Genomic DNA, 17,584 nt, shown 5'->3' with positions numbered 1-17,584 from the left:
ACTCAAAGAGGTAAATAAACTTGGGAAAATACTTTGTAGAAAAAGTGAAGAATTTTGATGGAATCACAGTAGATTCAGGAGGGATCAGCCCCTAGAATAGCTGCTGATCACAAAGGCATGCTAGGAAGACTGGGCTTTCTCAAACAGCCCCCCTGGGGCAGAGAGGGAGGGCTGGCCCTAGCTCAGAACTAACAGCCAATAGGAAAAGCTCACAAGGAGTCAATCACAGGATACTGCAAACTGTAAAGGAGGGGGGGAGCCCCAATACACAGTGCTATTACACAGACAATGCAATTAAATTCAGATAATACTCATACTAAATACACATAACAATTCACTCTGCCTCTGTGAATATGGGGGCAGAACAGTGCCCTAGTCTGAGCATTGGAAGGGAATAGGAAATAGCCTTGTTTGTATTCATTTGCATGCAATTTGCGTTGTTGTCTCTCAAGCTCATTGTTTCCCGCTATGGGGACCTTTCAAGCATTGTGTGCCGGTAAATTTGGGCGCTAATCCAGCGCCAGTGGTCTGTAGCGTCCGTATTTACTTTTGAGCATCAAGGCCTAAGTTCTTACCAGTAGTAGTCATACTTTTTTCAGGTCAATGAAGAAATAATACTCTTTGTTTTTCCCTTAAACCTCTATATGAGAGGTCCCTTCACACTGGCCTACAGAAGGCCTTCAAAGAACTGAATTGATTTGAACATCTATGCAGCTGTTTGTCTCCTTGGCCCCCTGCAGAGCTGGTATTCTAGTAGCCAAGTGAAATTTAGAAAAATAATTAGCATTCTGCATCTTATTCTATTAACCCATTAGTTGCAGATGTTCCCATATGGGCACTTATTATGGGAACATTGGGCACTAATGGATTAAGAACCAACTGGTACTTCTCTAACCAGTATGATGAAACCTCATTAAATGAGAGGCACTGCAGCTACCATAGCCATCTTGAAATCTGCCTCGCTGGTCACCATGTGGATATTTTTATAACTAGAAATTTTACACTAGTTCTGAGCTCTGAGAAAGCTGTTGTATCTTGGGCATTGGATGGTATCACCCATTTATATGTCTCATCATTCTGCTATCTATGGAAAATATCTGTTACAAGTGCGAAACAATATTTATTTATTTGTTGCCTTTGTATCCCACATTTTCCCACCTATTTGCAGGCTCAATGTGGCTTACAATGTATCGTTATTGTTAGATAATAGATTGGAAGATAAGAGTTAGTGTTACATAGAAAACATGGTTCACTTAATAGAATTTAAACAATTGAATTAATCAAGAAATTAAACCAGCAGGTATAAGAGAAAAAACCATTCTGATTATAAGTAAAGTGGAGATGTTACATTTGCATTGGTTAATCTTTTTGGTATGCCTTGTTGAAGAGGTGGGTCTTCAGCGATTTATGAAAGTTAGTTCATAAATAGTTTTTAAGTTGAGCGGCAGTGCGTTTCATAACTGTGTGCTCAAGTAAGAAAAGTTTGACGCATGCACTAGTTTGTTTTTTAGACCTTTACAGCTTGGGAAGTGAAGATTAAGGAATGTGCGGGATGATCTTTTAGCGTTCCTGGGTGGCAAGTCTATCAGGTCTGACATGTAGGCTGGGGCATCTCCGTGAATGATTTTATGAACTAGAGAGCATACCTTGAACTTGATACGTTCTTTAAGTGGAAGCCAGTGTAACTTTTCCCTTAGTTTTAGTGGCAGTTTTTGTCATTTGAGGGAACAGTCTCACCTATAGATGCCTGTAAAACTGAACATTACATTAAGTTATACTGTTCCAGTATTACATACTGATTGTTCAGTGTCACATTTCTTCTCTGTATTGCATCACAAGAAATAACCCTCCATTTGTCTGTTTTCTAGATGAAGAAGAGAAGATTGATGTTCAAAGTAAAACAAAGTCTCAAGCTGTTGACCAGAGTGAGGGAAGACCAAAGGTTATGCGTCATTCTTATGTTCATAAACCTTATCTTTACTCTAAATACTATAGTGAATCTGATGATGAACCGGCAGTGGAGCAACGCCGGCAGACTATTGTAAGTTTGAATTAATTTGTTATGAAAATGTTTGAAGTATGGAATATAGAATTCTAGAATACACTTTTAGAATAGGAGATTGCATGAAGTGGTGTTGATTTTTTTTTTTTTTCCCCCAGAGAATGGGACCTTTTGTATCTGTACTCCTAGGTTTTGGGGGAGAATGGCAGTGGGATTGTGCTAGGCAAAGATCTTTCTCATTCAGGAAAGATCTTTTCATAACCTTCAACAGAAAGTGGAATATCAGTTTTCTGATGTCGAACAGTGCAACAGAGCCACAAATGTGGATCAATTGTTTCTTTATCAGACAGATATGGAGGTTCTATGTAGAACTTTCTAGGCGTGTGCAACAAATTTCTTGCTTGGTAAGGGAGATACAAAATGTTGATGCAACTGTAATCAAGTGGGGTTCTTTATGTATGTATGGTAGGGATGCCCTAAAATCCAGATCGTTTGGGATAGCAGCAGCTTCAGAGAGCATTTTCCATCTCACAGATAGGCTGCAGAGAATACCTTCTCCTGCTTTAGACTTAGCCTGGCCTCAGAATGACATCTTATAGCATATCTCCTATCAAACTGAGCTCTCTCTTTCATCAAGCACTGCCATTTCCTCCCTTCCGCCTCCCCACAGACAGTTTGAGCTTCGTGGGTGTGGCTTGTATCTCTTTCAGGGAGAGATAACTAACAGCTTACAGCAGCAGCTTCAGAGAGCATTTTCCATCTCACAGATAGGCTGCAGAGAATACCTTCTCCTGCTTTAGACTTAGTCCTGCCCACCCTACCCCTCTACCCGCCCACCCCTAGAGTGACATGTCTTATATAACCTCCCTATCAACCCACTCATTACTTTTACCTCACCCAAGTACACCTATTTCTATTCTTCTATCACCTTCTCCCAGTACTCCAACCAGAGTTACACCTGATCACACTGACCACCCTTCAACATCTTCGGTCCTTCTGTGACTGTTCTCTTGTGCTTGACTACTTAAATACTTTAAATTTAAATGCTTTACTTTTTGTCTATTAGATTGTAAGCTCTTTGAGCAGGGACTGTCTTTCTTCTGTGTTTGTACAGCGCTGCATACACTTTGTAGCGCTCTAGAAATGTTAAATAGTAGTAGTAGTAGTAGTAATAAATTCAATTTTTTGAAGCAAGTGCTAGGTAGCATGGTACAAAAGAATATAGGGATATGCTTCTTAAATGGGGTGGCTCAAGAGGTAGATTACACTGATCATGATAGCAGCCTGAAGTAGAATGAACCTCCAGATACGATGAAAGTTCAGCAGAAATGAAATCAAGGTTATTTAATGATTAAACTTATGGCTTTAAGGACTGGGAGTAGTGAGAAAATTGAAGTTTGGAGCTGGTAGTAAAAATGGTTAGACTTGCAAGTATAAGCAGAGATGCAAGGGAGTTAGAGAATGAGTTGGAAATCTGGAGCCATATGGAAGGGAGGGTGAAACATGGAAGGTATATGTAAATTAGGCAGGGATTCTGTGAGAGTGGAGCACCCATCTCCCACGATGCGGCATTATCAAGATAATCAACATAAATACTTATCCCAGGGAGGATGGAGGGGTGGAGAGGAGTGTTAGAGCAATAAGGGTATACAGTGATAATGGAGCAGCTAACTACTTCATTGTGTTCAGTTAATCAGAGAAGTTCTAAATTGTTGGAACAGTTTGTAAAACTCAATAAATGGGGGGGGGGGGGGAGACCCCAAACAAACTGAAAAGAGAGATTAGCAGGGGGGGGGGCCTTCCCACCCGCAGCGCAAATGTGCCAGATCAGTTTTGCTTTTTACGCATGAGGAGCAGCTGCTTTCTGTAGTGGCTCCTCACACACCCCAGTCAGAGCGTTCTGTGTTTTTTTCAAGTGCCTTTGGTGGTTTTTTGCTACCCTACTCTTCTCGTTCTTCTTTTGTTTTAAAAAAAAAAAAAAAAAGTTTTTTTCCCTTATTTCTTTAGTTTTCTTTTGGCCCGCGTTTAAGTTTCCTTTATTTTTTGTTGCAGGCCGCTTTTAGGCCTGCCCAGTTGGGCTGTTTTCTTTGTGCCTTTTTCCCCTTTTTTCAGGCACCATTGTTTCTTTTAATTTGGCCGTTTTGGTTTTTCCTTCCATGTTCACGAAGTCTTCCAGTGGCTTCAAGCGTTGTAGTTGGTGCAACCGGATCATCGTGAGGAAGGACACCCATTCTTGGTGTCTTAAGTGCCTGGGGCCCGGCCAACTGTGTCCTCTGTCTTCGTATGAAAGAGAGAAGGATTTCCCGAGAGGCTCAACGAGCCAAGATTTTTGGAGCCCGGTCTGGTACCTCAACATCTGCATCGAGTTTGAAGGTGTTGGCATCGACGTGTGTCGCACTGACATCGGGAGCCCAGGTAAGGATGGCTGCTTCGAGGCCCTGTGACACTGGGAGCAGTGAGGCATCAAGTGGGTCTCCCTTTCTCGAGGCCTCCTGCTATGCAGGCCCCCCCCCGGGACCGCCCATTGTCGGACCCGAGGCGATGGCAGGATTTGATGTCATCTTCGTCGGCACCGAGGAACATGGGTGACGTGCATCGACTGAAGGCCAAGAAGCAACGACACCGATCTCCGATGCATGGTGCCAGGAGCTCCGAGGGAGTCTGCACCCGAGAAGTGTTGACACTGGGAGGACAACTCCCCCTCTACCCAGGAGGTGCCAACGTGAGTGTCTCCAAGCAACCGAGATCCTGTTCCTGCACCAGCCCCAGTGATTCTCAACTTGCGCCTCAGCGGACACCACAGTCTTTTCCAATGGCAACCGTGGATGAGCACATCTGGGCCTTGTTCCCTGAGCTGCTGGATGACCTAATGCAACGATGTGCCTCGGTATCAGGGGTGCTTGCGTTTGCCATATCTCCCGCTGTGGCCCCGCAAATTTTATTAGCTAGTCTTCATACCCTTTTCCTCATAGTTTTAAAACTTGAAGTTTCTGCCACAGCATTAACAGTTTCTAGAGGGTACAGAAGGACCCAGCTCAGTCCTCATTCCCACCCCTATCTCAACTCTTCATTTATAGTCAATTATTCTAATTGGGACAACAAGAGGGGAATTTTCATTAGTTTTAATTACATTTAATTAGTTTCTAAGATGCAGACACTAAATAAATTACAAATTACACCAGTTATAAGGATCATTCTATTCATCTAATATCCCTAGTACCTTAAGAAGTTTTAATTAAACAACTCTACAATTCTAAGATGCAGACAGTAGTCCAGCAACAAGAGGGGTGCTATCCAGTCTTTTGCATTGTGTCACATGTATGATTATCTCCCATTTGGTGAGATGTCATATGTGTGTGCTCGATGCAAAAACATCTTAACTCTCAGAGAACAAGCCCGTTGTCTTGAGGTTAGAGTAGCAGACTTGGAGGAGCTGAGGGAGATGGAGAGGTACATAGATGAGGCCTATAGGGATGTTGTTGAGAAGTCCCACCTCCAATCTGGCAGCTTCTTTGCTGCCTTGGATGAGAGAGGCCTTCTAAAAGGAGAACATCACCCTGGGTCAGCTAAAAGTAATCCTGTAGACAGGACCAGCACACCAGGGAATTCAGTATCCTCTTGCACCAAGGGTTTCTCTAGGACCTACTGCCATGATGGGAAGGGTTGGGACGGGTGCTGTAGTTGGTGATTCGATTATTAGGCATGTAGTTAGCTGGGTGGCTGGTGGACTTGAGGATCGCCTGGCATCTTGCCTGCCTGGTGCGAAGGTGGTGGGCCTCAGGTGTCACCTAGATAGGATTTCAGATAGTGCTAGGGAGGATCCAGCTGTCTTGGTACATGTGGGTACCAATGACATAGGAAAATGTGGGAGAGAGATTCTAGAAGCCAAATTTAGACTCTTAGGTAGAAAGCTGAAATTCAGATCCTCTAGGGTAGCATTTTCTGAAGTGCTACCTGTTCCACATGCAAGGGCCAAGAGACGCTCAGAGCTCCGGAGTCTCAATGCATGGATGAGACGATGGTGCAGGGAGGAGGGTTTTAGATTTGTTAGGAACTGGGCAACATTCTGGAGAAGGGGGGAGCCTATTCCGGAAGGATGGGTTCCACTTTAACCATAGTAACATACATACATAGTAGATGACGGCAGAAAAAGACCTGCACGGTCCATCCAGTCTGCCCAACAAGACAACTCATGTGTGCTACTTTTTGTGTATACCCTACTTGGATTTGTACCTATGCTCTTCAGGGCACAGACCGTATAAGTCTGCCCAGCACTATCCCCGCCTCCCAGCCACCAGCCCCGCCTCCCAATCACCGGCTCTGGCACAGACCGTATAAGTCTTCCCAGCACTATCCCCACCTCCCACCGGTGACTAGGCTGCTGGCATTGACATTTAAAAAGGAGATAGAGCAGTTTTTAAACTAGAAACTGGGTAAAGGCCAACAGTTGCTCAAAAGCGCATGGTTCAGAATAAGGTATCTTTCAAAGTTATCACCAAAACAGGGAAGATGGGGTATCCCGATAGTGAAGTTGCAAGAGAGACCATAGTAGGATCAGGTGTTTTTAAATAAAACTAAAAATCAGACAAAAGATTGCAATTAATACTGTCAGGTACTGAGCATGATATAAATAGGAACAATAAACATAGTTTGAAATGTCTAAATGCGAATGCCAGAAGCCTAAGAAATAAGATGGGAGAGTTAGAATATATTGCACTAAATGAAAAATTAGATATAATAGGCATCTCTAAGACCTGGTGGAAGGAGGATGACCAGTGGGACACTGTCATACCGGGGTACAAATTATATCGTAGTGATAGGGTGGATCGAATTGGTGGAGGGTTATCATTGTATGTTAAGGAGGGCCTTGAATCAAATAGATTGAACATTCTGCAGGAAACAAAACACATCTTGGAATCCCTATGGATGGAAATTCCATGTGTAAAGGGTAAAAGAATAGTGATGGGAGTGTACTACCATCTGCCTGGCCAGGATGAACAGACAGATGTAGAAATGTTATCGGAAATTAGGGAGGCTAACAAACTGTGCACAACAATAATAACGGGTGATTCAATTAACCTCGATATTGACTGGGTAAATGTAATATCGGGGCATGCTAGGGAGGTAAAATTCCTTGATGAGATCAAGGATTGCTTTATGGAGCAGCTGGTACAGGAGCCAACAAGAGAAGGAAAAATTCTAGACCTAGTCCTTAGTGGAGCACATGATCTGGTGCGGGATGTAATGGTGATGGGGCTGCTTGATAACAGTGATAATAATATGATCAGATTTGATATCAGCTTTGGAGTAAGTATACACAGGAAATCAAATACATTAGCATTCAACTTTCAAAAAGGAGACTATGGTAAAATGAGAAGAATGGTTAAAAAAATTTTAGAGGAGCAGCTGCGAGGGCCAAACCTTTAAGTCAGGCGTGGATGCTGTTCAAAAATACCATCCTGGAAGCCCAGGCCAAATGTATTCCGTGTATTAAAAAAGGAGAAAGGAAGACCAAACGACAGCTGGCATGGTTAAAAAGTGAGGTGAAGGAAGCTGAGGTAAAAGAAAATCCTTCAGAAAATGGAATAAGGAACCAACTGAAAATAATAAGAAACAGCATAAGGAATGTCAAGTCATATGCAAAGCACTGATAAGAAGGCAAAGAGGTACTTAGAAATAAAGATTGCGTTGGAGGCAAAAACACATAAATCTTTTTTTTTAGGTATATTAAAAGTAAGAAGCTGGCAAAAGAATCGGTTGGACTGCTAGATGACCGAGGATTAAAAGGGGCAATCAGGGAAGACAAAGCCATAGCAGAGAGATTCAATAAATTCTTTGCTTTGGTCTTCACCAAGGAAGATTTGGGAGAGATGGTATTCAAAACTGATAAGTCAGAGAAACTGAATGAAATCTCTATAAACCTGGAGGATGTAATGGGGCAATTTGACTAATTGAAGATTAGCAAATCTCGTGGACCAGATTATATTCATCCCAGAGTACTGATAGAATTGAAAAATGAACTTGCAAAACTATTTTTAGTAATACATAATTTATCTTTAAAATCAAGCATGGTACTGGAAGATTGGAGGGTGGCCAATGTAACACCAATTTTTAAAAAAGGTTCCAGAGGAGATCCGGGAAATTATAGACCAGTTAGCCTGACGTCAGTGCCAGGCAAAATGGTAGAGACTATTATAAAGAACAAAATTATAGAGTACATATATAAGAATGGATTAATAAAACAAAGCCAACATGGATTTAGTGAAGAGAAATCCTGCTTCGCAAATCTACTGCATTTCTTTGAAGGGGTGAACAAACATGTGGATAAAGGTGAGCCGGTTGATATTGTGTATCTGGATTTTCAGAAGGCGTTTGTTAAAGCACCTCATGAAAGCAGAGAAAATTGGAGAGTCATGGGATAGGAGGTAGTGTTCTATTGTTGATTAAAAACTGGTTAAAAGAAAACAGAGAATAGGATTAAATGGTCATTATTCTCAATGGAGAAGAGTAGATAATGGGGTTCCTCAGGTGTTCTGTGCTGGGACCGATGCTTTTTTAACGTATTTATAAATGATCTAGATATTGGAGTGACTAGTGAGGTAATTAAATTTGCTGACGACACAGTTATTCAAAGTTGTAAAATCACAAGAGGGTTGTGAGAAATTACAAGAGGACTTTACGAGACTGGGAAACTGGGCTTCTAAATGGCAGATGATGTTTAATGCGAGTAAGTGCAAATTGAAGCATGTGGGAAAGAGGAACCCGAATTGTTGCTACATAATGCAAGGTTCCACGTTAGGAGTCACCGACCAAGAAAGGGATCTAGGCGTCGTCGTTGATGATACGTTGAAACCCTCTGCTTATTGTGCTACGGCGGCTAAGAAAGCAAATAGAATGTTAGGTGTTATTAGGAAAGGAATGGAAAACAAAAATGAGGATGTTATAATGCTTTTTTATCGCTCCATGGTGCGACTGTACCTCGAATATTGTGTTCAGTTGTGGTCAAAAAAGATATAGTGGAATTAGAAAAGTTACAGAAAAGGGCGGCAAAAATGATTAAGGGGTGGGGTGACTTCCCTAAGAGGAAAGGCTGAAGCGCTTGGGCTCTTCAGCTTGGAGAAAAGACGGCGGAGGGGAGATATGATACTACTACTACTATAAATCATTTCTATAGAGGTCTATAAAATATTGACTGGAGTGGAATGGGTAGATGTGAGTCATTTGTTTACTCTTTCCAAGAATACTAGGACTAGGGGGCATGCAATGAAGCTACTAAGTAGTAAATTTAAAACAAATCTGAGAAAATCTTCACTCAACGTATTTTTAAACTCTGGAATTCGTTGCCAGAGAATGTGGTAAAGCGGGGTTTAAAAAAGGTTTGGACGGCTTCCTAAAGGAAAAGCCCATACACCATTATTAAAATGGACTTGGGGGAAAATCCACTTCTTATTTCTAGGATAAGCAGCATAAAATGTATTGTACTCTTTTGGTATCTTTCCAGGTGCTTGTGACCTGGATTGGCCACTGTTGGAAACAGGATGCTGGGCTTGATGGACCTTTGGTCTGTCCCAGTGTGGCAATAATTATATACTTATGTAACCTATGTAATAGAAGAAAAGTATCTTAGTCCTATAGCACATATGAAGAGAGAGCAAAATTGCAAGACATATTCTGTGGTTACAGCTTAGAAAACTGCTTTTCACCTTGAAAACTGTAGAAATAATTCATTTGTTACATGGAAACACATTTCACAATATATTTTCATGAAAGAAGATGAGTATGGCTTTTCACTATTTTTTTTTCATATCCATCAAAAGTCCACTTTGTAAATAGTCAGGCAGGATTTTTTCAACCTGTCATTGTTTGTTGCTTCTCAAATGCTGTTATGCTAAGTGAAGTGGAATAAACCACTGTCCACCCTCAACCCACTTCCAGTGTCCATTTTTTCTACTTACAGGCTAGAGCAAAAGAAGAGAGACTGCTGAGGAGACAGGTTAACAGAGAAAGGCTGGAGGAAAAGCGTAAACTAAAGGCTGTTGAGAAAACAAGATATTTGAAAATGAAAAGCCAAGGTATGCTGAGGACTTAGTGCAGATGTGAGCAATATTCTATTCAAAATTGTTTGCATTGTCTTATTTAATTTTGATATCAGTGCTTATATTCTGCCCTTTCAGTCAACAGGTAGTACAGAGTATTCCAGAAGTTCAGGCCTTTTCTGAAACCACTTGATTACTGTTTATTTCCAAAATTTGATTGAATTTGGAAAGAATTCTGTTATAAGAAGCTCTATAGGATCGTTTAAAAATGTGTAGCTGTGTATTAATGGCAGAATATTTTTGTTTTCACTGTCACTTTGTTTCTTTAATTTCCTGGGCTAAAAGAGAACATAGTCATGGGGACTTGATATAGAAGATATTAAACGACCTACTACTGATTTTAAATTGATGTGATTCTAGCACTGAGATGCAGCTTCATAAATGTGACATCAGTTTAGTGGGCCTGAGTAGCGGTAGCGAAGAATTAGGATGTCAGGATGGAGTATAGGTAAAATAGTGCATAGGTACATGTAATTTAAAATTTTGGAAAAACCTTTGTAAAAATAGAAGGTGGTAAATAGATTTGTACTTCAGATAACACAATCAGCCATTCATACTTTTTTTTCCCCCACCTTATGGTTGATCACAAAAACTGATACAGGTTTACTACCTACTGGTTCATATATATTTTCATAAGAACGTAAGAACAGCCATGCTGGGTATCTAGCCCAGCATCCTGTTTCCAACAGTGGCCAATCGAGGTCACAAATATTTGGCAGAAACCAAATTAGTAGCAGCATTCCATGCTACCATTCCTGGGGCAAACAGTGGCTTCATCCATGTCTATCTCGATAATGATTGACTATGGGCTTTTCCTCCGGGAACTTGACCAAACCTTTTTTTAACCCAGATATGCTAACCGCCAAATCATCTGACAGCGAGTTCCAGAGCTTAACTATTCTTTGAGTGAAAAAATATTTCCTTCTATTTGTTTTAAATGTATTTGCATGTAATTTCATTGAGTGTCCCCTGGTCTTTGTACTTTTTGAAAGCATGACAAGTGGATTCACTTTTACCTGTTCTGCAGCACTCAGGAGTTTATAGACCTCAATCATATCCCCCCTCAGCCGTCTGTTTTCCAAGTTGAAAAGGCCTAACCTCTTTAGCCTTTCCTCATATAGGAGGAATTCCATCCCATTTATCATTTTGGTTGCTCTTCTTTGAACCTATTCTAATTCCGCTATATCTTTTTTGAGATACGGCGACCAGAACTGAATGCAATACTCAAGGTGTAGACGCACCATGGAGCGATACAAAGGCATTATAGTATTTTCGGTCTTATTCACTATCCCTTTCCTAATAAATCCTAGCGTCCTGTTTATCTACGTGATCCTTAATTTTATTCTTTATAATAGTTTCCACTATCTTGCCTGGCACTGATGTCAGTCTTACTGGTCTGTAATTTCCCTTATCACCCCTAGAACTCTTTTTAAAAAATCAGTGTTACATTGGCCACCTTCCAATCTTTCAGGTACTATGAACTATTTTAATGACAGTTTACTGACCACTAACAGCAGATCAGCAATTTCATGTTTGAGTTCTTTCAGTACCCTGGGGTTTATATTATCTGGTCCAGGTGATTTATCACTCTTTAACTTTATTTGGACCCTTTTTTTTCAGGTCTAAGTCCCAAAAAAGTGCCCCAACTGACCAGATGACCACCGGAGGGAATCGGGGATGATCTCCCCTGACTCCCCCAGTGGTCACTAACCCCCTCCCACAAAAAAAAAAAAACACTAATAATTTTTTTTCCAGCCTCTATGCCAGCCTCAAATGCCGTACCCACCTCTATGACAGCAGAATGTGTTCTATCCTGTGACAACCTTTCCCTGGTTCTGATGTGGCTCTCGGGTGAGTGTGACACCTTTTCTGTTAAGGGCACTGCAGAGTCACATCAGCAATGCATTGTGGTGGGTGTAGGGTATTGGGCTCCGTGATTCCACTAGCTTGTGTTAAATGCTCACGATGTTGGTAGTGGTAGGCTCTACTCCCATGGTGCTTTTTCCTCTGCTTACTTGGGTCAGAGTGTGCCCTGTTTTGTTTCCGGTAGTCCATGAGGTAGTGGCCATTTTTGTAAGCCAGTTTTAGATCCTGTTCATGTGTTAGCCACGTTACAGCACTTAGTTCTTACCTTGAATGTTGCTGAAAGAGGGCATTGTACACCATTCTGCAAGCTCGGACCTACTGCTAATCTCAGTACCAGCGAGACTCGTTGCCAGTGGGGCACAACCTCTGATCTGCAGTTAACTGTGAGTAAAGGTGCGTATTCAAATAAAGGACGTTTTCAGCGAGATTAGTCTTCAGATGTCAACTGGTGTGCCAAGGTTATACAGCAGCAACAAGTCCTGTCCCTGGAGCACTTTTAGTGGGTACTGCAGTGCACTTCAGGCAGGCAGACCCAGGCCCACCCCCCCCCCCCCCCCCTCCACCTGTAACACTTGTGGTGGTAAATGGGAGGCCTCTGATACCCACTGTACCCACATGTAGTTGCCCCTTCACCCCTAAGAGCTATGGCAGTGTTGTACATTTGTCCCTCCCATGACCAAATGGCTTGGATTAGGACGTTTCTGAGCTGGGCGTTTTTATTTTCCATTATCGCAAAAAAAAAAAAAAAAAAAAAAGCCCAGCTCAGAAGGGACCAAATCCATGGCATTTGGTCCGTCCAAACCGTATTTTCGAAACAAAAGATGGACGCCCATTTTTTTCGAAAATACGGTCTGTCCCGCCTCTTCACGTACCCGTTTTCGGACATAGATGCCCATGGAAATGGGCGTTCGCGTTCGATTATGCCCCTCCACGTTTTCAGCTGGAAATCAGAGGAGGCCTACTACTTTCAAAGGCGAAGGTACACTCCTCCAGCCTGGTCTTCCTAGCAGTCCCAAGGAGTCCACTCCAGACCCTCTGCCACAGAAGCTCCAGGTGTCCCAGCCAGCATCCCAGTCAAAGCAAGGGATGAGCTTTTGACTGGCTCCAGGAGAACATAACTGCAGTAAAACTTACCATCCCAGATGACTTGCTGGTTCAGGGGAGGTTCAAATTTTTTTCCATCAAAGGTAGCTTCATATAATTTCCAACCAGTGGGTTCTCAAAATAGCCCTGGTTGGGGGGTGGGTTGTATGCTCTCAGTTGGCGTCTTATATCTCAAATTGTCCACCAAGAGGGCGGGAAACAGTGAGGGAAGGGCCGACGCAACGAGGCAGTTTGCTTCTTTTACATGCATAGCAGACGTGAGGTGCTGCGCTGGTCCGCCGCTTTACAAAAAAAATTTTTTAAAGGCTGGGTGCCAAGTGGCAGGAGAACAGGGTCGTCTGTCGACGGAGCTGGTAAGCAGGTGGGGACTGGGTCGGGGAGGGTGGGCTCAGATGGGAGAATATGACTGGGGCTGGGGGGCGGGCTCAGATGGGAGAAGGGGACTGGGTCTGGCGGGGGGCTCAGATGGGAGAAGAGGACTGGGTCTGGGAGGGGGGCTCAGATGGGAGAAGGGGCCTGGAGCTGGGTCTGAGAAAGGGGCAGGAGGGAGAATGGGGCCCTGCCTGGAGCAGGTGGGAGAATGGGTCTGGGGCTGAAAAGGGGAGATCTAATGCAAGGCATGTGGATGAAGTGGACTGGAACTGGGGGCTAAAAAGGGGCAGGGGCTGAAACTGGGGGGACTGGGGGCTGAAAAGGGGACAGGGAGAAGTGTCTGGGGCTGAAGCTTAGGACTGGTGGGCGAAAAGGGCTGGAGTTGAAACTGGGGACTGGTGGGATAGTGGGACTGAAACTGGGGGCTGAAAAGGGGGGGGCAGGTGGGAGATGTGGGCTGGGGCTGGAACTAGGGGCAGATGGGATAATTGGACTGGAACTGGGGTCCGAAAAGAGGAGGCAGAGAGAGAGAGAGAGAGGGGGGACAGATTCTGGATGGAAGGGGGAGCAAGAGGGAGGGCAGACCCTGGATGGATGGATGGATGGATGGGAGAGGGGAGGGCAATTGGTGAAATGAAGGGGCAGAGAGAAAGGGCAGACAGTGGATGGAAGGGATAGAAAGGGCAGACAGTGGATGGAAGGGATAGAAAGGACAGACGGTGGATGGAAGGGGGAGAGAGAGAGGCAGATGGTGGATTGAAGGGGCAGAGGTAGAGGGCAGATTTGGATGGAAGGAGCAGGGAGAGAGGGCAGACACTGGATGGAGGGGACAGCAGAGAGGGCAGGCACTGGATGGCAGAGAGAGAGAGCGAAGACAGATGCTGGATGGAAGGAAGACAGTGAAAAGAAGATGAGGAAAGCAGAAACCAGAGACAACAAATTGTAAATAAAATATATATTTTTATTTTTTTGCTTTAGGATAAAGTAGTATTGTAGATGTGTTAATAAAGGTTTATAAATAGAACATGTAAATAAGGTAATCTTTTTATTGGACTAATTTTAATACATTTTGATTAACTTTTGGAGAACAAAACACCCTTCCTCATGTCAGGGTAGGATACTGTAATAGCACTATACTGTATTGACCTGAGGAAGGAGGTTTTGGCCTCTGAAAGCTAAATGTGTTAGTCCAATAAAATGGTATTTTATTTTCTATATTTGTTTTATTTCTATTTGTTAATTTGTAAAGTGGTGATTGGTATTTGTTAGTTTTTTCAAATTTACTTCTGCTGTCTTTATGTTTTGCACAGCACTAAGGGACATTTTCTGTTTCTGTGGTATTGCATTGTATGCAGAATCTGACATCTTGGGGGTTCAGTTTAATTTTTGTCTAAATAGAAAGTTTATGATTACTTATTCTATAGTGGTTTGTGTTTGTGACAAAAAGACATGGCTTTCAGTTGGCATTAACAATGCAGGATCGACGATGTGTACTATTCTGTCTGGTTTCGTTTTACAGTAGGTGAATTGATGTTCTAGTGCTCACTGTAGTGTTTAAGATGCTTTCCTTTTCCTTGTGTGAATCGTAGAAATGACTGCTTATGGTATGGTAGAGTTGCTGTATAGGTCCTGGGTGTTTTGTATTCTCGGTATGCCTAGTACTGGATTTTGGAGGGGGGGAGTGTTTAAAAATGACCAGCCCCAGGTGTCAGCTACCCTAGGTATGCCACTGCTTGTGTCCGCCCCTTAAATTATTACAGAATGTCTTGCTGTAGTTGCAGCATATCTACACAGATGGGGGGTGGAGGGGGGGGGGGGGGAGAATGCATGTTTCTCTCCATCTGGATGTTTGACTGATTATGAACTCATCCAAGGAAGGAGCACCAATTTCCATGGCTCCATCCCAAACAGTCAGGCTTTAGATCTCAATTCAGTACTGAAACAGTCCTCACTGCAGCAACAAGTGAAATTCACTCTTACTGGGTTAAACACACGGTAGTTCTCACAGTTTCCCTTGATCTCTCTGCTGCGTTTGACCTTGTAGACATCCTCTTCTCTCTTTGGATCTCCATCACAGTTCTGTCATGGTTCACTGGTTTTCTCTCTGCACAGTCCTATACAGTTGTCATAGCCTCTTCTAGGGCATGTCCTTGTTCTCTACCTAGTAGTGTTCCCCAGGGCTGTGTCCTGTCTCCACTTCTCTTCAATTTATTCCTCAACCATTTAGCTAAGCACATTCAATCATTTGGTGTTTCATTCCACTTTTATGCGATTGACATCCTTCTACTGTATCCCATAAACCCTAGAAATCCATCTCTAGGGCAACTTCAGGATTGCCTAAACTCCATTTCTGATTGACTATCCAGTTAAAAATGTATGTTAAATAAGGACAAAATTATCACCTGTTGGTTCATGGGAAGCCTCTCAGTCCCTTCTGTGTTACTTGAACCATTCAACCAGTGGAATCATTTAAATACCTTAGAGTAATACTGGACTTTCAACTATTATTCACTCCTCAAATCCTTCATCAACACACTATTCACCGTCACTTCAGTTCTGAAAATTTTCACTCTACTTCTGGCATTACTTATCAACAGACTGGATTATCCTATATAATAATTCTCACCTCCAACGTTCTGTGCCTGGGACCGTGGCTCCCTAGGCTGGAGGTGGTCTGCTAGGCAGACACGCACTGACGTCATGACAGCTGATTCCAAGGCAAGGGGAGAAGTAGGGAAACACGCGCAGCATGTTTCCCTACTCCTCCCCCTGCCTTGGAATTAGCTGTCACCCCCCCGCGCTAAGGCCCCCTTGCGCCCTCTGACGTCAGACGCACGCAGAGGAACTTCCAGAGAAGATAAGGAAGGAATGCGAAGGGCACAACAACACTTCGGCTGTCGGGGGTTTGGGTCCCCCGTCAGCACAGGTAGTACACAATGGCGGCGGGGGGCGGTTTTTGGCGGTCCGGGGGGGGGGGGACGGGTTCGCCGAAGGGGGGCGAGGCGGCCGTAGCGGGGGAGGGGGAAGAATTGCCTGCCTAGGGCTCGTTTCCTTGCCTACAGAAACGAGCCTTTTTTACTAGTTGTAATATAATCTGCCTAGGATGCACTAAAGCATCTATCTAAACAGTGATCTTTTATAGAATGGAGCAGGCAGACTGGAGAATATGAGATAGTAAAAGGTGAAAGATAATACAGCAGACCAATGCGATGGGATTTGAAGGTAAGAACCCATAGCTTTAATAGTATACGTTGAGGAATCAAAAGCCAGTGATATTTTTGTAGTAGAGGTGTAACATGATCAAAATGACGTACATGACATAGGAGATGAATGGCTGTGTTTTGCACAGATTGTAATCTTTTAATATACAATCTGTGCAAAACACAGCCATTCATCTCCTATGTCATGTACGTCATTTTGATCATGTTACACCTCTACTACAAAAATATCACTGGCTTTTGATTCCTCAACGTATACTATTAAAGCTATGGGTTCTTACCTTCAAATCCCATCGCATTGGTCTGCTGTATTATCTTTCACCTTTTACTATCTCATATTCTCCAGTCTGCCTGCTCCATTCTATAAAAGATCACTGTTCAGTGCTAGCAGGTCCTAAATTTGTACATTTGGACTCTACCCATCACTTTGCCTTCTTTTTTGTCGCACCATTTAACTGGAATTCTCTTCCACTTGACCTCCGCACTGAATCTTCATTAAAAAAAAAAACTCCAGATCAAAACTGAAGACTTGGTTATTCACAAATGCTTTCTCCTTCAGCTGAATCTTTGCTATCTTCAGCTACTTTCCTTCATTGAATCCCCCTCCACTCCCCTCCCTCCCTGTTTGGTTTAACTTTAAAATCTTTTATTTTCCCCGGGTGGCCTGCTTCCTTGCTTTCCTGTCAATTTTGTAATTCTATTCCTTTTCTAAATTTATATTTTATTGTAAACGGCTGTATACTGCTAGTCAGTCTTAGCAGTAAAGCAAATTCTAATAAACTATAAACTATTCGGAAGCTGGAGCTGCTAAAGTTTGTGGTAAGCTACTCTGTCCCAGCTCCTCCCTTTGCATTGATTGGAGTTCATTGTTGCCCTGCTAGACATGATTCAAGCCTGGGCTTTCTTCCTAGGCCCCAGGGCCAAGG

General features: G+C 43.0%; 1 protein-coding gene across 1 annotated transcript in view; it reads left to right on the top strand.

The window, feature by feature from the left end:
• Positions 1–17,584, top strand: part of BOD1L1 (biorientation of chromosomes in cell division 1 like 1) — a 441,813-nt gene that overhangs the window by 116,210 nt on the left and 308,019 nt on the right. Inside the window, exons 6-7 of the mRNA XM_030191194.1 lie at positions 1,869–2,041; positions 9,960–10,074. Coding sequence (XP_030047054.1) covers positions 1,869–2,041; positions 9,960–10,074 — 288 coding nt within the window. The remainder of the gene's footprint in view (positions 1–1,868; positions 2,042–9,959; positions 10,075–17,584) is intronic.

This window comes from Microcaecilia unicolor, chromosome 2 (genome assembly GCF_901765095.1).
Source record: "Microcaecilia unicolor chromosome 2, aMicUni1.1, whole genome shotgun sequence".
In the NCBI taxonomy this organism is placed as follows: Eukaryota; Metazoa; Chordata; class Amphibia; order Gymnophiona; family Siphonopidae; genus Microcaecilia; species Microcaecilia unicolor.
Note: the sequence above shows the minus strand (reverse complement) of the source record. Positions and strands in the feature narration are given on the sequence as shown.